Source organism: Canis lupus, chromosome 5, assembly GCF_003254725.2.
Source record: "Canis lupus dingo isolate Sandy chromosome 5, ASM325472v2, whole genome shotgun sequence".
NCBI lineage: Eukaryota > Metazoa > Chordata > Mammalia > Carnivora > Canidae > Canis > Canis lupus.
The window spans coordinates 48335394-48358941 of record NC_064247.1 but is presented as its reverse complement, the minus strand read 5'-3'; the positions used below and the strand labels follow the sequence as shown (position 1 = coordinate 48358941).

The 23548-nt window shown below is 37.2% G+C and overlaps 1 protein-coding gene across 9 annotated transcripts in view; it reads left to right on the top strand.

Annotated features, from left to right (window-relative positions):
• PATJ (PATJ crumbs cell polarity complex component) overlaps positions 1-23548 on the top strand; it is a 355573-nt gene that overhangs the window by 19574 nt on the left and 312451 nt on the right. For all 9 annotated transcript variants that reach the window (XM_049110354.1, XM_049110355.1, XM_025427867.3 and 6 more), the window contains exons 6-9: positions 4334-4529; positions 7085-7213; positions 18354-18572; positions 21324-21423. In XM_049110354.1, the coding sequence (XP_048966311.1) occupies positions 4334-4529; positions 7085-7213; positions 18354-18572; positions 21324-21423 (644 nt within the window). The remainder of the gene's footprint in view (positions 1-4333; positions 4530-7084; positions 7214-18353; positions 18573-21323; positions 21424-23548) is intronic.

Genomic DNA, 23548 nt, shown 5'->3' with positions numbered 1-23548 from the left:
GTCCTGTAGAGAGATCAACATAGCTTCTATCCTTGGAGTGAGGCTCGTACCTGGTATGGGAGCTGAGTACAAGAGACTACCAGAAAGGACTGGAGAGAGGTGGGATCAGTCATGCATGACCTTATAGATCATGTTAAGTGGTTTTCATGATCAGGTCTTCCTTTTTCTTGAGGACTTTCCACGTAGAATTGTGTTATTTTAGGGGTTTACCTTAAACCTTTAGGCCCGTTGGCTCTCAAAGTCATTCATTGTTTTTGAATGTTGCAATGAAGAGACAAGAACTTGTATCCTCTTAAATGCAAAGTATGAATTCAATATATACAGAGTTAATTTTTTTTTAAAGATTTTATTTATTTATTCATGAGAGACACAGAGAGAGAGAGGCAGAGACACAGGCAGAGGGAGAAGTGGACTCCATGCAGGGAACCCGACCTGGGACTAGATCCTGGGTCTCCAGGATCACACCCTGGGCTGAAGGTGGCGCCAAACTGCTGAGCCACCCAGGCTGCCCTACAGAGTTAAATTATAAATAATAATAGTAGCAGTAAAACTAATTCTGTTCAACTTTAGAATGCATCAAAATCGTATTTTCCAGGAGATTTCTCTCCTTTACAATTTGTTTATCTGAGATTGAGTTTATGTTCCCTGAACAGGTAGTAACTGGAAAGAAATGCAATGTCCTGACAGTCTGTTGGGTAGTGGGGGAAGGTAGATTAAAATAGATTGATTTCCAGAAAATAGAAGATTTGAATGTGAGTAAATTAAGAACTTATACAAAATGAGTTACATCAGGGTTGAAGAGATTGGAGAGTATCTCATTCATTTGGGATTAATTAAGACATTTTCCTTCACGAACAAGCTGTGAATAGGAATTTGGGTGAAGGAGTCAGAGAAAGCAGGACATCGGAAACGTGAAAATGGAAGTGATTTCTGGTATTATCCTAGGGTGGTCCCATTTAAAAACAAATGTCTCTTTAGGGCTGGGGAAAGGTGCACAAGCAACATTCTCAATTTACAAAACATATGTATATCAAAATCATAGAAGTAATACGTATAATGGAAAACTATAAAATATAGAAATGTAATAAGCAAACTCTGGGGCTTTGATTACCCTGGGACAACTAGAAAATATGTTAGAATGTTTTATTTTTATAAAGGCAAGGTCATGGAACATATACAGTTTTATATCTTATTCTTATAATGTAATAAGCTTTTCCTAATATTAATAAAAGGATGTATAAGCAACATCTTAAAAAATTATATATGTATGTATGTATGTATTTTCTAAAGAGAGAGAGAGTGAGTGAGAGCCAATGAGGGGCATTGGGGTGGGGCAGAAGGAGAGGGAGAGAGAAAATACCAAGCAGATGCCATGTCCAATGGGAGCCCGACCTGGGGCTCAATGCCACAACTCTGAGAGTGTGACCTGAGCCAAAATCAAGTTGGACGCTCAACCAAGTGAGCCACCCAAGTGCTCCAGGGGGTATAAGAGTGTTTTTTTTTTTTTTTTTTTAAGATTTTATTTATTCATGAGAGACACACACAGAGAGAGGCAGAGACACAGGCAGAGGGAGAAGCAGGCTCCATGCAGGGAGCCTGACGTGGGACTCGATTCCGGGACTCCAGGATCATGCCCTGGGCTGAAGGCGGCACCAAACCGCTGAGCCACCCGGGCTGCCCAGGCATAAGAGTTTTAATGATACCTGATTTATTATGAGAGCCACTAACGATTTTGACATCAAAAATAGATATTTTCATATCTGATTTGGTAGTTTCAAAGGAGAATCTAAAACATGAGTGTCTATCTTCAGAAAACTTATAATTTAGTAGGATTTGGCTAGCTCTGTCAACAGCATATTTAGTATAAATGAATATCCAGTGAGTGATAAATGAGTGATTCAGAGCACTGTGATAATGAGGCAAGTGATGGGGAGGGTAGGAGAGAGAGAGACACTCAGCTGGATCATGGAGGGTGGATTGAATTTAGCTGAGTAGAATTAAAGGCCATCAGAGATGAAGGAAACCATCTATACAAGAGTGGGAAATGTCAAACGTGTTTGAGTAGGAAAGAGTAGATCAAGATGATTGGAAAAGGGGTTTGTTTATGTGGGGAGGAAGCCAAGTTGGAAGGAGTACTTGGGGACCAAATGTGCAGGTCTTTAAATACCAACCAAGTTTACACTGTATCTGAGCTCAGAAGTTACTAAATTCTGGGGACACCTGGCTGGCTCATTTGGTAGAGCATGCAACTCTTGATCTTACACTTGTAAGCTTGAGCCCCATGTTGGGTGTTTACTTAAAAATAAGATCTTTAAAAAAAATAAGTTACCATGGGTGCCCGGGTGGCTCAGTTGCTTAAGCATCAGACTCTTGATTTCCACTCAGGTTATGATCTCGGGTCATGGGATTGAGCCCGGCGTCAGGCTTTGTGCGCAGAGGAGAATCTGCTAGAGATTCTGTCTCCCCCTGCACTCTTGCTAGCTCTCTCTAAAATAAATACATCTTAAAAAAAAAAAAAAAAAAAAAAAAAGGGCAGCCCCAGTGGCTCAGCGGTTTAGCGCCGCCTACAGCTCAGGGTGTGATCCTGGAGACCCGGGATCGAGTCCCACGTCAGGCTCCCTGCATGGAGCCTGCTTCTCCCTCTGCCTGTGTCTCTGCCTCTCTCTCTCTCTCTCTCCTCTCTGTGTATTCTCATGAATAAATAAAATCTTAAAAAAAAGAAAAGAAGTTCCCGAATTCTGATGCATGACAAAGTTTTGCTGAATCTGTTATGACCTGAATAAGATAAGGGCAATCTAATGGAATTTTCATAATTCTGAGTTTATGCATTAGATTTCTCTGTTTTGAGATAAATCCTGTCTCAGGGAGATTTTGTATTTTGAAGGTTAATAATGTTCTTTTATGAAACAGTGATGACAAGAATTTGTTCTTTTTCCTTTGACTCTCTCCTTATTGGTTCACTGATCATAGATAATCATTATACATTTTTGAGTTGAGTGATACCAGTATAAAGAGAACCTAGCAAAATAAACCTTGCGAAATTTTGAAAGTTCAGTTTTAGGCATTACGATAAGGTTTTCCATTGGATGCTTGACATGGGGAATGGAAAAAGATGGGTGGATGCAAGATTGATAAAGAGGGGGCAAGAAGGAATTGAAGAGGTGATGATGCAGAAATGGGAAGAGGAGGAGTGATGTCATGGGAGGTAATGAAGTCAAATACATAAATCAGAGGAAATCCCACTGAGGTGTAAGACTATGATATGCTTCAGAGTCTACTAAGATAAGATGCTAAGCTTGTCCAGGCTTTACTTTCTTGCATGTAAAATGTAACTTTTTTTTTTTAACTTTATTTTAGAGAGAGAGAGAGAAAGTGCAAGAGGGGAGACACAGGCAGACTCTGTGCTGAGCTCAGACCCCGACATGGGGCTTGACATGGGACCTAACATGGGGCTCAGTGTAGGGCTGCATCTCACAACCCTGAGACCATGGCTAAGTTGAAATCAAGAGCTGGATACTTAACTGAGTAAGCCACCCAGGCACCCCTGTAGCTAAGAGTTGGTTATGAGGATTAAATGAGATGATGCCTGTAATGCATCTAGCACAGTACCTAGTTTCTAACAAGTGCTCAGTAAATACTAGCTATAATAGTGAGTTTTTTTCTTAAAGTTTTGCTAATTTCTTTTAAAAAAAATATATATATATATATATTTTTTTTTACTTTGGTTAGTGGTTGGGGATTGGGACAGAGAGAAGGGCTTAAATACAGATTTAGAGGTAACATCTGTTGATTTGGAAGTAGAGTTCTAATAATTGACAGATGTCAGAGAAGCAGAGGATGATTGAGATAGGATAACTGCTAGAAAGATTACTGGTGAACTTGAGGATACAAATACCCCAGTGCGGTATGTTGAAGTCAGGTTGGTATGTTGAAGTCAGGTTGGAAGGTGTGCAGTTAATAGGGGCAGTGTTCTGATTTGTTCAAACCTTGGCAGTGGGGCCCCATTCATTGTTTTTGCTTATTTTTCTAGCCAAATGGATTTTAGTGTGTGTGTGTGTGTGTGTGTGTGTGTGTCTGTGCACGCGTGCACCCATGTGTACAGGTGCATGGGCACTTGTGCATCCACATGTTTAGGGATGCACCACTTAATCAATTAATTGGGTAATACATGCTTTGATGAAAAGTACTCTGAAAAGCTCTGTTATATGATTATTTGAATAAATGTACTAAAGGAAGTAGTGCCATAAGAAATAAACTGCTTCACTTGAATAACAGGTTTTTAAAAAATTATGCTATTGTGTCACTTATGATGGAATTTTCTTATTATATGAAGGGATCAAAGATTAAGGGAAAATGATCAAATATTGGCTATTAATCACACTCCACTGGATCAGAACATTTCCCATCAGCAAGCAATTGCATTATTACAACAAACCACTGGATCTTTGCACCTGGTTGTGGCCAGGGAACCGGTCCACACAAAAAGCAGAACTTCTATCAACCTAACTGATACAACTATGCCTGAAACAGTGAGTTGCAAATTTGGAAAAATAACTTAATTTTGAATTATGCCAATGATTTTAAGAAGTGTAAAGACATTTAAAGGTGTTACTTGTCATACTTCAGGAAAGATGATCATATCTCTAAGTAAAATATTAGCATATTGAACAAGATATTTCACAGAGGATTCTGTTTTTCAATGTCCTATGATTCTCCTTATTTAAGATTATATTTAATGTAGAAGGTGAACTGTTGTATTATGCGTAACTTTTTTGGTGATAGAAATAGTCTTAGGTTCCTTGGTGATGTAGGCAGTTCCTTAATTAAGCTGAGAATTTTTATTAGAGATTTACTGTTGAATATCTTAAGTAAGATTTAGTTATTTATTTAAAAAGATTTTTTTGTAAATTATATTGGATGTTTATGACTAGATTATTGACACTGCAAAATTATAGAAGTTTTCTTTACTTTCATACATTTTCATGTAAGCAGGTATGCTGAGCAATTTAAAAGAATAAAAGTATACATCTCTTTTGGGAACCTTTAAACTTGGTTTATAACATTTTACAGATTTTGGCCTCCACCTTTAGAATGCAAGCGAATAAATCTTATTTTCATATAACACTAAGTGCTAGCTGATTAATTTTCATTCACTGGGACAAAAGAAACAATAGACCGTCTGGGTACAGAACAAGGTCACAACAAAAATTAACATATAGACATTTTCACTGTTGTAATTAGTGATATTTATACAACACAATTTACATAATATTTATACAACACAATTTACATAATAACTACAATGAACAAAGCGAGAGAATGCTTTGCATAGTGGTTAAGAACAAGGGCTCTGCAGCCAGGCTAAGGTGGGGTTCAAACCCAGTTCTTCCTCTTCCTAGCTGTGTCATATCAGAGAGGTTCCTTGACTCCTCCACTCCTCAGGCTCTTCTGCTTTTACTTGGAACTAGTAACAGTATCCACTTCACAGAACTAATATAGGGATTAAAGGAGAATGCATATGAAGAGCTAAACACAGTGCCTGGTGTAGAATATATACTCTATCAATTTTAGCTGTGATCATTAATTCAGGCATATTTTAGCAAATCTTGTTACTTCCCAGATACTAGTTGTTCCAGACCTGAATTTATTATATATCCCAGTATTCTTGGTTATTTGTTGCATAGTAATGTTGTATAGTAACTTTCCAACTTAGTATAATAGTAAAACCAGTAAGTATACCCTAAGAAGCTTGAGATCTGGAGAATTTTGTTCTGCAGTTAGATTATGTGAATTTAATGCACATTTTCTTTTCTTTTTAAGTTGTATTTATTTATTTTGGGGAGGGAGCAGGTAGGGAAGAGGGGCAGAGGGAGAGAGAGAATCTCAAGTAGAGTCCCTGCTGAGCACATAGCCCAATGTGGGGCTTGATCTCACGACTCTGAGATCTTAACCTGAGCTGAAATCAAGAATTGGACGCTTAACCAACTGAGCCACCCAGGTGCCCCTAATGCACATTTCTTTCTTTTTCTTTTTTTAAATGATTTTATTTATTTATTCATGAGAGATGCACAGAGAGAGGCCAAGACATAGACAGAGGAAGAAGCAGGCTCCCTGTGAGGAGCCTGCTTATTATTTGAATAAATGTACTGAAGGAAGTACATTGATATGGAACTCGATCCCGGGACACCAGGATCATGACCTGAGCCTGAGGCAGACACTCAACCACTGAGCCACCCATGCACCCCTTATGCACTTTTCTGATGGAAGCCTGCTAGAGGGAAAATGCTTATGTCTCTCAGTCTGATTTGCACAGTCCTTTTTTGCCCCAGTGGGACCTACTTTTCCTCTCCCACATAAGAGCCTGCTTAATTACTCTCTTTTACCTCATGTCCTCAGAATTTCATCCTTCGCATTGCCGCCCAATTAATCTTCCCAAACCACTGCTTTGTTCCCGTCCTTCCTTTCTAAAGCCTTCAATTATTCCTTTTGCTTATCCAAGTAAGTAAATCCAATCTTTTCACCATATCTTTGACCCATTCTGTTATCTGGTTCTGTTTTGCTCTTATATTTCTCTTTGTCTTGAAAATGTGTGTTTTTCTTTGTAGTGCAATAAAATGCTACCTTTTCCTTGAAGCTTTCCGTAATTCTTCTTCGGACTTGACTTCTTGTCTTTGCCTCCACCTTCCCCCTAATCTTTATAATATTTTAAGATTCTCTTTCAATTCAGGTAAACACATTTATTGGTTCCTCCTTGCATGTTGGGCATGGTGCTAGACATTGGGTACAGATTGGAGAAGGAGGCAACATGTCTCTATCCTCTTCGAGCTATGTGTCTTATGATAAACATTCTGTCTCATATTTTAATTATTTGTGTTTTAGATGATCTTCTATGGATTATAAGATTCCCAAGGGCAGGGACCATGTGATCATCTTTATATATCTCCTAGACTCTAGAAGGATGATCTGATTACTTGTAGGCATGTTCAATTTGTTGTATATCTGTTCCATTAGTAATTATTGTATTGGAAAACTAAGCATCTGTGTTTCACTAACACTTTGGCTCTTATTTGCCATTAATTTGTAGGTTCATTGGGGCCATATTGAAGATGTTGAGCTCATTAATGATGGCTCTGGATTAGGTTTTGGAATAGTTGGAGGAAAATCAAGTGGCGTGGTTGTGAGGACAATAGTTCCTGGAGGGTTAGCAGATCGGGTAAGTTCTCATTTTGGTGTCATACAGTTTAAATTGTATAGTTTGAAATGTAATTTTATAACATAGATTACTAGGATATATGATTCCATAACTAGAATTTAAGTATTGCTAAATTTTTTTTTATTTCCATTAATGTTAATATACAGTCACTTGGTTTTTTATTTGAAACATTTAAGTCAACTTTTTTTTTTTTTTTTTTGGCCTGTGGTTGACAGTCTTCTTGATTCCATCAGAGGACAATATATTTTGTTGAAGAGCTATTAATAGGTGTTGTATGTTGAATATCTGTGCTCTCTCCCAGTGTATCTTTCAAGGACCTAAATGCTAAACTTAGAAGTTACAGTGATTATAAACATTTGTCCCAATATTATATGGAGTAAATTTCACTTGAATTATGGTTTTCTTGCATTTAATTCAAATGACTACCCTTCATTATTTAGCAGTGTTTAAACTGAAAATGAGCCTCTTTTTTTTTTTTTTTAAACTAGGCTCCATGCCTAAACATGGGGCTTGAATTTGCAACCCTGAGATCAAGGGTCACATGCTGCACTCACTGAACCAGCCAGATGCCCCCAAAGGTGGGCCATTTTAGAACTTATGAACTATTTAGTTTTATATTGAAGAAAATGTTAAACATGGCATTTAGTTTTTAGAAAAGCAGTTTAGAAATTTGCTTATAACATCACTTATTAGTGAACCCATAGTATGTGAACTGGCCATGATAGCCAGAATAATACATAAATATTACTAATTGATGTTCAATTACCTTTAAATATATCCCTTCTAATGAACATAAGTAAAAATGAACTTGCCTTGCAAATGCAGCTTTGGGGTAAATTCCTCAATTCCCCATTTCTATTCAAGATTGTTCCACCTTACACAAACTGTGGAGCTGCTAATATTCCTATTTTCAGCCTCTATAGAGAAGCTGCTCTCAGAGTTTGCTTTGTGGGGATCCCTGAGACTCTTGCAGGGGATCTATGGGATCAAGACAGGGAAATGGCATCAAACTGTGCTAGTATTCATTGCATTCTTCACCACCATGTGGCTGCAACAAAAGAGAAAAAAAAGTTGTCTTACTTAAGAAAGTGCAGCAAAAATTTTTATTTCTAGTAAATTTTGACATTTAAGTGCATTTTTTAAAATATTGTTTGACAAAATGGAACATACTGCACAGCACTTTTGCCACACACTGAATTATGATGGTTGTTTTGGGAAAAATATTTGTGAAACAAACTAGCCACCTTTTTATGTGGAAAACATTTAAAAATTTAAAAAAAATTTTTCTGTCATTCAAAAAAGTGTTTTGAAATATGACCTATAGTGTTACGACTTTCAACTGTACAACATGATTTGATGTTTGTTTATACTGTGAAATGACCACTGCAGTAGTCTAGTTAATGTCCATCACCACACTGTTATGTTTTTTTCTTGTGATGAGAACTTTTAAGATCTACTTAACTGTTTTAGCAACTTTTATATATACAATACAGTATTGTTAATTATCACTTATTTATTCACACATTTGGTCCACCTGTTTCCACCCACCCACCCACCCCAACTTCTGGCAACCCCAATCTGGAATAGCATTTTTACTTTTGAAAGAATAATTAGCAGAAAAATTATGGTTATTCAGACTTGGGTACTTGGCAGACATTTCTTTGAAAATGAAGCAAGCCTGTCACTTCAAGGAAAACAACTGACAGCATTTGTTGGTGATGATAAAATTTGAACTTTCAAGCAAAAATTAGAATTCTGGAAAAGTGTTTTACCATGAGCTTGAAATTTTCCAATATTTGAAGATATTCTGGTTATATTATTGCTGATATTTATATGATTTTTAAAATATTATATAATGAAATATGTCAACATTTGAAAGATCTGCATGAGTCTGTGGATCAATATTTTATGAAGACCAATGTGTGATATGACTATATATAGGTAAAAGTTCCATTCAGAATTCAAGATTGAGCAATAGATTTTAATGAAACCATATTTGAAAGTTTGTTGATGAAGTTGGAGATTCTATATTGCAGCTGATCTTTAAGAAACCACAACTTACCAAGTTTTGGTGTGTTATCAAAGAAGAATGGACTCAAAGGACTATTAAAATACTCCTCCATTTTCCAACTACGTATCCAATTGAGGCCAGATTTTATCTTTTTAAGCCAGACATTAAAGAGATTTCCAGGGCAGCCCAAGTGGCTCAGCGTTTTAGCGCCACCTTCGTCCTGGGGCATGATCCTGGAGACCTGGATAGAGTCCCACATCTGGTGTCCTGCATGGAGCCTGCTTCTCCCTCTGCCTATGTTTCTGCCTCTCTCTCTCTCTCGGTCTCTCATGAATAAATAAATAAAATCTTAAAAAAAATTTCCAAAAATATTTAAAAATACCACTCTGGGCTCCCTTGGGTGGCCCAGTTGGTTAAGCGTATGCCTTTGACTCCAGTCATGGTCATCATGGTCCAGCAGCACCCTGGTATCGAGCCCCACATCAGGCTTCCTGCTTCTCCCTCTGCCTCTGCCTGCCACCCCCCTTGCTTGTGCTCTCTTGCTCTTTCAAATAAATAAAATCAAATAAATAATATCACTTGGGCAGCCCGGGTGACTCAGCGGTTTAGCGCCACCTTCAGCCCAGGGCATGATCCTGGAGACTCGGGATCGAGTCCGATGTCAGGCTCTCTGGCATGGAGCCTGCTTCTCCCTCTGCCTGTGTCTCTGCCTCTCCCTCTCTTGTGTCTCTCTTGAATAAATAAATAAAGTCTTTTTTTTTTTTAATAAATACAATCTTAAAAAAATACCACTCTTCTCACTGTTTTGCTATAGAAAATGTAGCTTTTATTTGTAAAAAGTGTATACATCAATATATAAAAATATATATTAGCATATTACATGTATTAAATATTTTTATTTTTTTAAATATTTTTTAAAAGATTTTATTCATTTATTCATGAGAGACACACAGAGAGAGGCAGAGACATAGGCAGAGGGAGAAGCAGACTCTGTGAGGAGCCTGATGTAGGACTCGACCCTAGGAGACCAGGATTGCGACCAGAGCCAAAGGCAGACCCTCAACCACTGAGTCACCCATGCACCCCTGTATTAAATATTTTTAAAATTTCTCTATTTTCTAATTCAGTAGAAAACATAGAAAATCACGTAAACAAAAGCTCTTTCAGATTCTCTGTAATTTTTGAGATAAAATTGACATACAATAAATTGCACACACGTAAAATATACAGTTTAATGAATCTGACGTGTTTACTGGCAAGTCTGAAATGTGTAGGGCAGGCTAGAGGATGGAAACTCAGGCAAGACTTGATAATGCAATCTGGACTTTGAAATTTGTAGGGCTGTTTGGCAAGATTTCTTAGGAAACTCAAATGGGATTTCTGTTACAGTCTTAAGGCAAAATTCCTTTTTCTCAAGGAAATCTCAGGTTTGCTCTTAGTCTTCCAACTGATTTGATAGAGCCCCCCCCCATGTTATCAAGGGTAATGTTCTTAAAGTCAACCAATTGTGGATGTTAATTATATCTTCAGAGTACCTTCACATAATATCTAGATTAGTGTTTCACCATAAAACTGGGTACCATAGCCTAGAAAAGGTAACATACAGACTTTAACCGTCATACCATCTGTCTCCTTAGTGAAGAAGAAGAACATATCCATCACCCACAAGAGTTCCTGTGTGTCTTTGCAATGCCCGTTTCTCCATCCTCAATAATTAAGAGTGTGAAGGGTTTCTGAGACCAGAAAGACTGAGAATGGTCATTTTATGGATCTTCAAAACACATCTGTGGCAGAAAATATATTCTTAAGGGTTTTGGGGAATTTTTGTAAAAAGATTTTATTTATTTATTCATGAGAGACAGAGAGAGGGAGGGATAGAGAGAGAGAGAGAGGCAGAGACATAGGCAGAAGAAGCGGGCTCCCCACAGGGAGCCTGATGCAGGACTCGATCCTGGACCCCGGGATCATGCCCTGAGCCGAAGAGAGATGCTCAATCACTGAGCCACCCAGGTGTCCCTGGAGATTTTTTGTAATCTGATAAAAAATGAGGTACTGTGGAATATTCTGATATCTTTTCCCACATATCCCCTGACCCTTAGCAATTTTCATGGGCTTATTTGCTGGAGTAGCATTTTTCAAGATGCAAAGTGGTATAGTCACTGTGAAAAACAAAGGGTCAGATAAATTTAGAAAACACCAAGTTAAACAAAATCAAATAGACTTCTTTACTGTAAGAATTTTCTGAGCTTTTAATATCCTAATGTGCATTAAGAATTGTCACAAGGAGAATATGATGTGCAGTTTCCCAAATTAATCCCTTTGAGATACTGTTGGGAAAGGCCCAGGTCTGATTTTCAGCCTTTACTGGAAGGGATTGTCACTATTTCAGGTCATCAAGGAGGGGGTTGGGGTAAGCCCATCAGTCATGATGCAAGAGCAAATGTTTGTTTATACCAGACATTCTTATCTGCCTAATATACATTATTCCCATGTAATCCTTAAAACAGTCATAAATTTTATTTTCAAATTATAGATATGGAAACTGTTAAGAAATTGCCAAAGGCTACTTATTAGGAAATGATAAAATCAAAATTGAGCCCACATCTGTTTGACTCTGAAGCCTGTCTTTTACTGCTTAAATCTGTTTATCTAAAGTTCATCCTCATATTTTTTTTTTCCAGATGTATACTTGTCCAGGGTTGGTCTAAGCTTATCAGGAAATAGCTCTAGAAGCAAGAGAACTATTGGCTTTTTCCTGTAGGGAATGTGGTGAGGTCTAAGCATAGGAGACAGAGCCATCCCTTCTTCTTTCTTTCATCTCAGCTTATGGCCGATAAAATTTCTTCAACTGGCTCTGTGCTTTGTTGCTAAGCCTTTACAAGTTGTTGCTCATGTAGCCTGACCATAGTTTTAAAAGAATGAATGGGAATTACTGCTTTTAATTAAAATATACTCATGTTTTGAATGTTAATGCTCACTGTTGGCTATGGCAATCTTTATGGTAAGGGAATATAGATGTCCTAGGTCATTAGTTTAGATGTGATCAAGATTGATCATAAAGTGATACCTATGTTCAGCTAATGGGGTTAATTAATCTTTCTTCAAAGAATATATAATGAGATAATAGAAAGTTAGTAAAGGAAGTCAGTATTCCTTATTTAAAAGAGTTTCATGGGACGCCTGGGTGGCTCAGTGGTTAAGCATCTGCCTTCAGCTTAGGGGCTAATCCTGGGGTCCCAGGATCGAGTCTCACATTGGGCTCCTTGCATGGAGCCTGCTTTTCCCTCTGCCTATGTCTCTGCCTCTCTCTCTCTCTCTCTCTCTCTGTCTCTTGTGAATAAATAAATAAAATCTTTAAAAAAAAAAGTTTCATGAAATAGCCTTTTACATTTTCTTTTGTGTTTACAGATTATTTATATATAATCTGTAAAAAGATGAGAATAATTAAGGGGGTGTGCCTAAGAACACCTAACTGATGTCACTGCAGCCTAAAGGGGCATCAGAAATGGATGCATTTGATGATGTGCTATAGGCAAGGCAGTAGGCTAAAGACTTTACATATAGTATTGAGTTTAATGTTCACAGATCAATGAGAGAGGGATTTATTCCCATTTTGCTGAAGAGTGATCTGAGATTTAGGTAGAATAAATAACTGATGTTTGGCCATACAGCTTGATCAAAGTACAGCCAGGATTTGAACTTGGGTGTATCTGACTCCAAAGCCTCTACTACTTGTCCTTCTGTTGTCTTCTACCTCTAATGTTAGAAAGTAAATGAAACGGAAAAATATTGATTCATAATGAGCTTTTTAAGAAACACTTGTTGAGATTTAGTTACAATGACCAATCAGTAAATGTAATCAGGGCCAATTCCATGGCTGGGAAAATTATATGGTATCGTGTAAGGGGAACTAAAAGACTTATAATTTATGTTGTAAATCTGTAATATATAATAATACATCAGTCTTAAATTTATAAATCTATAATATATAATAATACATCAATCTTAAAACCTATAAATCTATAAACCCATATCTATTTATAATCCTCAGATAGTCTCCAAAATTCACAGTACCTGAAACATATGTCTTTTCAGAATTTCATTCAGTTGTGGTAAAAATTCCAAAAATTTTAAAGAGAAGATTTTGTTTTGTTTTGTTTTTGTTTTTGTTTTTGTTTTGTTTTGTTTTGTTTTTAGATTGAGAATGGATAGTGTAAAACTTCATTTAACAGAAGTATCTTTCTTATGGTCTAGAGAAATTCTAGGGCAGTCACATACATTGAATTAACCCCATTTCCCTGGAAGGTAACTATAACAATGCAGTCTGTTTAAAAGTCGTCATTGACTTTTTGGTGTTAGGCAATTATATAAGTAATATTAGCTATCCAGTAATCTTTCATACTAAGAAGGAATGTAACCAAGCAGAGATTGGAGAGTGGGTGTGTACAATGAGGAATTTTCAGTTTAGAATAAGCCAGACCCAGCGTGAGGCCACTGAATAGTTAATTATTCCCAAGAAATTTTGCATTGAGTAAGTCTATAAACAGATCTTTTCCTCATCCTTAAAAATCACTTGATAAGGGCTCTGGGAATTTGAGGAGGATAGGATAGATGTTTTTAGATCTAGTATCTTCCTTTAGTTTTTTGAGGGAAAGAGTGTTCATTTTAAAAAGTTGCTATTTCCTGCCAATGTTATATTGCCTTTTGATTAAAGATCAATGATAGAACTGGCCTGGAATCAAAACTAGAAGTTTGTTTTCTGTGTTTTTGTTTTGAAAGAAACAACTTTGATTTCTTAACTTTGTAGGTCAGGCCTGAATCCTTTAGGTTTTCAAATATTTTATATTTATTTATTTATTAATTAAAAATATGTTTTTAATTAAAATATATTTAAAGAATTATTATTTTTTAAGTAGGCTCTATGCCTGATATGGGGCTTGAACTTGTGACCCTTCCATCAAGAGTCACATGCTCTGCTCACTGAGCCAGCCAAATGCCCCTCAAATATTTTTTTTGAATTGAAATTATCATCCATACTGCTTATCGGGGAATTTAAAATGCAAAGGAATACATTTTTTAGCTTATACCTGCTAACTTAGATTAAAGTTAATAAATAATACTTTTAGCCTTTTCATTCTAATGCAAGATATCTTATTTACATCAGCTGTATTAATTTTTGTGCCTTCCATACTCTCTAGCCTATATGCATAATTGTTTTCCTCTTTTGAAAGAACCTATAGGTTAATATACTTTTATATTTGAATGCTTGATTAGCATGCTAAGTCTTTGAATCTTGGCATAGCTATTTATTGGCTATCATTGATTTATGATTTCTGTTAAAGAACAAAACCCTATGCCTTTTAATTTCCTTGCATAGTAGACATGTTATGGAAGGAGAATGTTGATCAAAAAATATCAATAAAATGCAATATTTGGGGCTGCTGGACTTTTTTTAAAGATTTTATTTATTTATTTATGAGAGACAGAGAGAGAGAGAGAGAGGCAGAGACATAGGCAGAGGGAGAAGCAGGCTCCATGCAGGGAATGGATGTGGGACTTGATCCCAGGACCCCGGGATCATGCCCTGAGCTGAAGGTAGATGCTCAACCACTGAGCCACCCAGGCTGGCTGCTGGACTTAAACAAGGTAGCTGTCATTTTGGTGTCTTTCCTATCAGTCTGACTAATGATTGTGTTTGCACTTATGAATTCCTTAGAACACCTGTTTTTCTGGAAGACGAAAATGTTTGACTTTCAGTGACAGATGCAAATTATCTACATCATTTAAAATTGAATAGAGGTAAAATAGGAACAAAAATAGTGCCTAGGAAGTGACTAAATATGTACTTATGCTGAAGTGCCCTCCTTTGGCCAAGCCAAGTTCACTTATTTGACATATTCTTTATTCTTGATCAGGCATAATTTTGTTCAAGAAGAGTTTGATTTATAGAGGCAGCTTTACCCTTGTTTTTCATCATGACCACTGTCTTTCTCTTGAGTAGTTACTTGTTTTATTTCAGGTTGTTGCATTGATACACTATCAAATTATTAGTGCTTAAAGTAGAAATCCACCAATTCTTATTTCCTCTTTGCATCTATGTTTTCTCTACATCTTTGTAAATGTTTCTGAGTTGAATTGCATTTCTGTTTTTCTCCTTTTCTCCTCTTCCAGTTGCTTCGAGGGCCTTCTGCAGACTTCACAACAAAGCCCATAGTTTTTTACTTATTATTTTGATCTGATACCTTCCTTCATTCAGGTTTCTGCAAAATTGGAGAAAAGGAAGGATGGAGAATAGACTTTTTCTTAAGTCTTTTTTTTTTTTTTTTTTTACTTTTTTTTCTTCTGAATTTCATCTAAACCATATAAATGGTGCCTTTTGGAGCCAGGAATATGGAGCCTAGCACTGTACAAGCCTGAGGGGTCATTGCTCTATTCTCAGGCTGTCCTTCTCTCTCAGTTGCAAAATATCTACTTTTCATCTTCATTTTATTTAAGCTTTTTGACAGTCATAAGCAGTTTCTTGGAGAATAGGAGAAAAGTAAATTTATTGACTATTAGTGTCACTCTGGAGGTATCCAAGTATGAGACAAAGGACTAAATGAGAACTGGTTTTTATTTCAACTGGGTTGGACTTTGATTCTCTCATAACCTTTGTGACCTTGGCCAAGTCACTCAACCTTTCTGAATCCCATTTGCTCAAGCTGTCCCTCTCTGAATGAGATGATGCATAAAAAGACCTGTAAAGTACTAGGTAGGTATAATTTTTTGTAACCAACTATGTTTACATCTTGGTATCTTTTTATAGTAAAAAAGAGAATTCAAATTTTGAATAAAGAGAATTCACAATTTCTGATGAGGTGAAATGCAGATCTGTTGCTGTTTCAATAATTTGACAAATAGAGGTAGAATGGAAATATTAAACATTTATTTTTATTTTTAAAATTTTATTTATTTATTCATGAGAGATGCAGAGAGAGAGGCAGAGACCTAGGCAGAGGGAGAAGCAGGCTCCTCACAGGGAGTCCGATGTGGGACTCAATCCCAGGACTACGGGATCACACCCTGAGCCAAAGGCAGACAGTCAAAGCTAAGCCACTCAGCTGTCCCAATATTAAACATTTTAAACTGCTATGCTTTTTGATAAATTGTGTTTTAAACTTTTCTGTGTATGAAATATAGATATGAAAATATATATTAAAAAGTATATATAATGGCTATGCACTTCTTTTTTTCTTTTGGGCTATGCACATTTTAAATAATGACAATAGGGACTCCTGGGTGGCTCAGTGGTTGTGTCTGCCAACCAAGAAATCTTAAAAAAAAAAAGTTAAAAATAATAATGACAATAATCACCAATGTATGTATTACTTAAAGAAATATAACATTTAAATAAAAATAACAATAATTACCCATGTACATATCCCGAGCTTAAGAAATAGAACATTATGTATCCTTTCTCTAAGTTCTCTAAATTCATCCAGAATCCTAACTTTAAATATATTATATGCTAATGACTCTTAAATTTAATATATGGCCTGAATTTTTTTTTTTAAGATTTTATTTATTTATGAGAGACATAGAGAGAGAGGCAGAGATACAGGCAGAGGGAGGAGCAGGCTCCATGCAGGAAGCCCGATGTGGGACTCGATCCCAGGACTCCAGGATCACACCCCGGGCTGAAGGCAGGCTCTAAACCGCTGAGCCACCCAGGGATCCCCTGGCCTGAACTTCTTTCCTGAACTCCAAATTTGTATATCCAGCTGCATATTTGGCATCTCCACTTGCATGTCTAATAGGATCTCAGACTGGATATCTCTAAAACTGAATGCCTGATTTCTACTTCTATCTGTTCCTCTGTAGTCCTCTTTCTCTCAACTAATAGCAACTTTCTAGTTGCTTAGGATTAACAACTTGGAGTTTTGAGTCCTTTTTTCTCTTCATACCTCATGTAGAAGCTATCAGTAGAGCCTGTTGAAAGTTCATTAAGAATACATCTAGAGGGGCACCTGGGTGGCTCAGTGCTTGAGCATCTGCCTTTGGCTCAGATTGTGATCCTGTGGTCCTAGGATTGAGTCCCGCATTGGGCTCATCTCAGGGAACCTGCCTCTCTCTCTCTCTCTGCCTGTGTTTCTGCCTCTGTGTGTGTGTGTGTGTCTCTCAAAATAAATAAATAAGATCTTAAAAAGAATACATCTACATCTAGAGTCTCCTCCACACTCCAACTGCTAACCCAGTCCGCAGGCTAGTATTATCTCTTTTTAGGTTCCTATTGTAGCTTCCTAACTGGTATCTCTCTGCTTCTGTTGCTTCCTCTCCTATAGCCTGTTTTCAGTACAGAAGTTTGGGGGATCTTGGTAAAAGAAGTCAGATAATGTCCCTTCTCTGTTCAAAGCCTTTCAATGACTTCCCTTCCCACTGGTTCAGAGCAAATGCTCTGCACTGCTGACCTCCAGTTAATGCTCCCATCTCCTCTTAATTACTCTACTCTTTGCTCATCCTCTTCCAGCCATACTGACATCTTGCTGATCCTTAAACATGCCACTGAGTTTGTTGGCCTTCAGAATTCCTGGCTTGATGCCGGAAACTTCTGATCCAAACTCCCGCCCTTTTTGCAGCCCAGGACTTTCTGATCTCTCCCTATCTTTGTGGTCATTAATGCCCTGGCTCTAGGCCATTAGGCATGAAGTGATGCCCTCGCGTAAATGTCCATTTTAGAATTCTAGTTACTCTTCTTTTGAACACATCCTCCACCTCATCTTTTTTTTTTTTTTTTTGGCAAAGATTTCCTTTTCTCTGTTGCCAGTTCAGCATTCATTAAAACAATACGCTTTTTTTTTTTTTTAAAGATTTTATCTATCTGTCCATGAAAGAGAGAGGCAGAGACATAGGCAGAGGGAGAAGCAGGCTTTTCATGGGGAGCTTGATGCAGGACTTGATCCCAGGACCACAGGATCATGCCCTAAGTCAAAGGGAGATGCTCAAACACCCAGGCGTCCCATTGAGCATATTATAGGTGGCTTCTTTGTCAGCCATTCTACCAGAATTGAAAGTCTGATGAATTGATTATTAGCTAGTGAAATTAAACCATTGATTTGTTGGAATAATTTTGGTTTTTTTCTTCAATTAAAGGATGGAAGACTCCAGACAGGGGACCACATCTTGAAGATTGGTGACACAGATGTGCAGGGAATGACCAGCGAGCAAGTTGCACAAGTGCTAAGGAACTGTGGAAATTCAGTCAGGATGCTTGTTGCAAGAGACCCAGTTGGTGAAACTTCTGTAACCCCTCCTACCCCTGCAGCCTTACCTGTTGCCCTGCCTGCTGTAGCTAACAGGAGCCCTAGTACTGTGAGTATATAAATAGTTCTTCTGCTATAAATACTAGTTATGAGACCCTGCAAGATTTGAGATGCCTTCGACTCAAAGTGCCATGTGAGTATGAGTAGTGCCTCCCAGTGAAGCAGAGGAGAGCCCAGTTGGGAGACATTAGACAAGTTTGATTTTCTTTTTTGCTGTTTCTCAGCATCATTCAACCTCACTAAACTTCAGCTAATCATCTAGTAAATTGGAAACTAATATTTGCCATTTCTTTTTTAAAATAAAGGCTTTTCAAAAATTTTATTTATTTATTTTAAAGTAAGCTGTATGCCCAATGTTGGGCTTGAACTCATGACTCCAAGATCAAGAGTCGCATACTCCACTGACTGAGCCTGGCTGGTACTTGCCATTTGTATGTCATTAGAGTGGTCACCTCCATATATGGTCATCCACATATTGGATGGGAAACTAAATACTGGTCAGTGTAGAAGTTATCACAGGAACAGAATGAATAAAGGGAATAGATAATAATATATATTATAACCATTATAATAAACAATAATCATTATTGTTATCAAATACCCAGAATTGTCAAGGTCATCTGCAATTCTTACAGGAATTCTTCAAGATAGGTCTTATTCTTTCATTAAGATAAGATCATATTAGCTGAAGGAACTCAAGTCTAAATTACTTATTTAAGGGGTGCCTGGGCAGTGCTTGAGCGTCCGCCTTTGGCTTAGATCATGATCTCGGGGTCCTGGGATCAAGTCCCACATCAGGCTCCCTTAGAGGGAGCCTGCTTCTCTCTCTGCCTATGTCTCTGCCTCTCTCTCTGTCTCTCATGAATAAATAAATAAAATCTTAAAAAAAATAAATTACCCATTTAAAAGTCATATAGTGAGGGGCACCTCGGTGGCACAGTTAAGTGTCCGAAACCTGATTTCAGGCAGCTCAGATCTTGATCTCAAAAATAAATAAATAAAATCATATAGTGAGTAAGTTGCAAGCTGGAATTTGAATTCAGATCTTTCTGGTCTATTCTAGGATCTTTCTAGCCATGTCACAGGCTCTGAATCAAGGAGTAATAAAGCTAAAGAAAAGAAATAGTTTTTAAAAGGAGGGGCCGGGGAAAGAAAGGAGAAGTGATTTTGGTGGGGAGGGGTAGAAGACCATCATTTATGTGTATTTGAGGGGCTGTTCTAGAAAATTGTTTGCCTCTCCTTGGAACCTTGTGAATGGAAGTTTTCTGTCTGAGATGTTAGCATCATTTGTTTTCCTCTCTAAATCGGTTGTAGCCACTTTCTTCCCCTCTATTACTCTAGCTGTCTAGAGCCTTCATTTCAGTAGTGGGGACAATGTAGCTCTGTGATAAGTGAGAATTTGATGCAATTAACTGTTTCCTTTCTAATGTTAGTCGTTTGAATTGAACCATGTTTTTAGACATTTTATTCTTTATTTTATTTTATTTTTTTTAAAGATTCTATTTATTTATTTATTCATGAGAGACACGGATAGAAAGAGGCAGAGACATAGGCAGAGGGAGAAGCAGGCTCCATGCAGGGAGCCTGATGTGGGACTTGATCCTGGGACTCCAGGATCACACTGGGCCAAAGGCAGGTGCTCAACTGCTGAGGCACCCAGGTATCCCGACATTTTATTCTTTAAAAGAAATATTTTAAATTAGAAGTATGAAAGTAAGTTTTAGTTGAATATTTTTTGCTCACAATAATTACAGTAATTTTTACCATTTGTTTCTAAACTTTTCTTTACATTTGTTTTTTTTTTAAATATTTTATTCATTTATGTGAGAGAGCACGAGCAAGGGGAGGGGCAGAGGGAGAGGGAGCAACAGGCCTCCCACTGAGCAGAGACCACCCCTCGCCCCACAATGCAGGACTCGATCTTGAGACCCTGAGACCATGACCTGAGCCAAAGGCAGATGCTTAACCCACTGAGCCACCCAGGCACCCCTGGGTTTTTTTTAGATAAAAATTTATCCTGAGTGTTTTCTAAATAGCTGTATTAGTTTTCTGTTGTTGTATAAATTATCACTAAGGCACCTGGATGGTTCAGTGAGTTAAGTGTCTGACTCTTGATCTCAGCTCAGGTCATGATCTCAGCTCCAGCCATGAGATCGAGCCTCATGTCTCGTACATGCTCTCTCACTCTCAAAAACAAAACAAAACAATAAAAAAAAAAAAAAAAAAAAAAAAAACACCAACAACACAAACTTAGTGGCTTAAAACAACCTGCTTTGTTAGTTGTGTAGGACAGAAGTCTGGGTGGACATGGCTAGGCTCTGCTTAGATTTCTATATGACCAAAATTAAGGGCTGGCTGGACTCTTATCTGGATGCTCTGCGGACAGTCCATTTCTGAGCTTATTTAATTGTTGGTAGAATATATTCCTTGAAGCTGTAGGACTGAAGTCTCTTCTTTGCTAACTATCAGCTAAGGACCACACTCAGCTCTTCCAGAAATGTAACTTCTCACAGACCTCCTACCACAAGTCCAGCCTTTATGCTTCAATTTCACTTCCTTTTCTGTGGCCATCTAGAAAACTCTGCTTTTGAAAGGCCCCTGATTAGATCAGATGCACCTGGATTAATCTCCCTTTTGCCACATAATGGAACATAAACACAGCAATAGCACCAGGAATCAAAGTTTCTGCCACAGGTTCTAAAAAAAAATACTTGGCAAACCATGCACAAACTGACTACACACAGTTATGGAATTAAATAATGTGTATCACTAAAATTGTTTTTTTTTTTTTCCCTTTTAGGACAGTTCTCTTTATGAAACTTATGGTGTTGAGCTCATTAAAAAAGATGGACAGAGTCTTGGGATTAGAATTGTTGGCTATATTGGAACTGCTCATACAGGTAAATGAATCATTTTATATTTGGAAATAATTGTAAAGGGTGTGAAGTTTTCTAGATAGTAAAATTAAATAAGTGCAAATTTTAATACTGAACAATAAAACTGTGTTATCTATAGTGGCAGCCAGTTACTTTCCAGTGATTAGAGATTTATACTTTTATCTCAGTAATTTTATAGCTGACTTGATTGTCATTAGCAAAAGGATCAAATTGTATAACTTAGTGTATAACATTTTTCTAAGATAGATAATTATAAATATCGTGACTGTTACATATTCTGACATTTTGGATGTGCTAATGTAAAAGGATTACTGTGTATGTTTCATATTATGAATGTCAAAAATACTGTAATTACTAAAAAATAATATAGAATAAATTATTTAATTAGAATTATTTTCCTGTCCTTTAAAGGGATTCTATTGTAAGAATAAATACATGGCCCAAGTATCTCTGAATAACACTGCCTCAACTCCTACATGCAAAGCTTTGGTAACTTATTTTAAGAGTTACTCTATTATTAGTAAGACAATCATTAAAGTAAGGAAAAATAAACCTTTTGGACAAATATTTGCTCATAACATGAATTCCGAGTTATGAAATGTTCTAGTTTTTAAAAAATAACAAGATTAGAAAGTTGATTTTTTAAAAAAAAATATTATTTTGCATACTTACAGCAGGTGGAAAGATTAAGAGTGCTAATGTATTCAAAGTCCTGAGTGAAATTCATGTCAGACCACCTTGTGCTATTTTAGCCTAATGAAATAACTGTTTTCAAACCTTTAGACTTTTCTAAGTGCCACCTTTATTAGGCTCAGAATTTAAATGAATTCCAAAAGAGCTAAGTATGGATTGTATAATAATGTTGGGGGGAAAAAAAAGCTATATTGAATAGCTCTTAATATGCTGTCTCATTAGAGAAATCATGGCTTAGTTCCTAAACTTGTGGCTTATGAACCTTTATTATATAAAGTTTTTGGAGTGTTCTTGTAAACCTAACAATATACATACCAAGTCAAGTGAAAGTGGATAACTGATAGAAAATTGAGAAAATTTGATACTTATGTTACTGAATAAAGGAAAGAGTCATTTTACTTCTTTATTCTCAAAAGAAGTTTTGGAGACTTTGGGAGAGGGAGACAGTGGCAAATCCAAAAACGAGAACATTTAAAAACTCAGTATGGTTTTTAACATGTAGTCTTTCAGAGTAATTTTTCCTTTATTCTGTTCATTGGACTTTTCAGGGAGTTACTTTGCTTAGTTCTGAAAGGGATAGAAAAATGAATATTAAGAAAAGTCTAGTCTGAGAAAGGAATATGTAAATAACTCTTAAATGTTTAAGAATAGGGGATCCCTGGGTGGCTCAGTGGTTTAGCACCTGCCTTCAGCCCCAGGCATGATCCTGGAGACCTGGGATCGAGTCCCATGTCAGGCTTCCTGCATGGAGCCTGCTTCTCCCTCTGCTGGTGTCTCTGCCCCTCCCCCCTCTGTTTCTCTCATGAATAAATAAATAACATCTTAAAAAAAAACAACCCACATTTTAGCCCTGGGCTAAAGGTGGCGTTAAACCGCTGAGCCACCTGGGCTGCCCTAAAAGAATTTTTTTTTTAAGATGTTATTTATTTATTCATGAGAGACAGAGAGAGAGAGAGAGAGAGAGAGAGAGAGAGAGAGGCAGAGACACCATCAGAGGGAGAAGCAAGCAGGCTCCATGCAGGGAGCCTGACATGGGACTTGATCCCGGGTCTCCAGGATCATGCCCTGGGCTGAAGGCAGCGCTAAATGGCTGAGCCACCCAGCTGCCCTAAAAAAAAAAATGTTTAAGGATAAATGAAATATGTGTCCTAGCAGAGATATAAGCAAACTATCATATGGCAGATGAAAGATTAAATTTGACAGAACAAAATAAGGAATTCACAGCCATTTGTGGTAGGAATGGAAAAAGATTTTAGTAGAAGGGATGAGATTTAGAGGAAGAAAAAATGAATTAAAAAAAAGGGATATGACATCATGACAATATTTAGTGTTTTGGTGAAATATCAAGTCTTGTGCGTGTGCGCTTTTGTTTTGGAGGGATGGCAGTTGGAAGATAAGTGTAAAAAAAAGTTTTGGGCAGATTATGGAGGTCCTT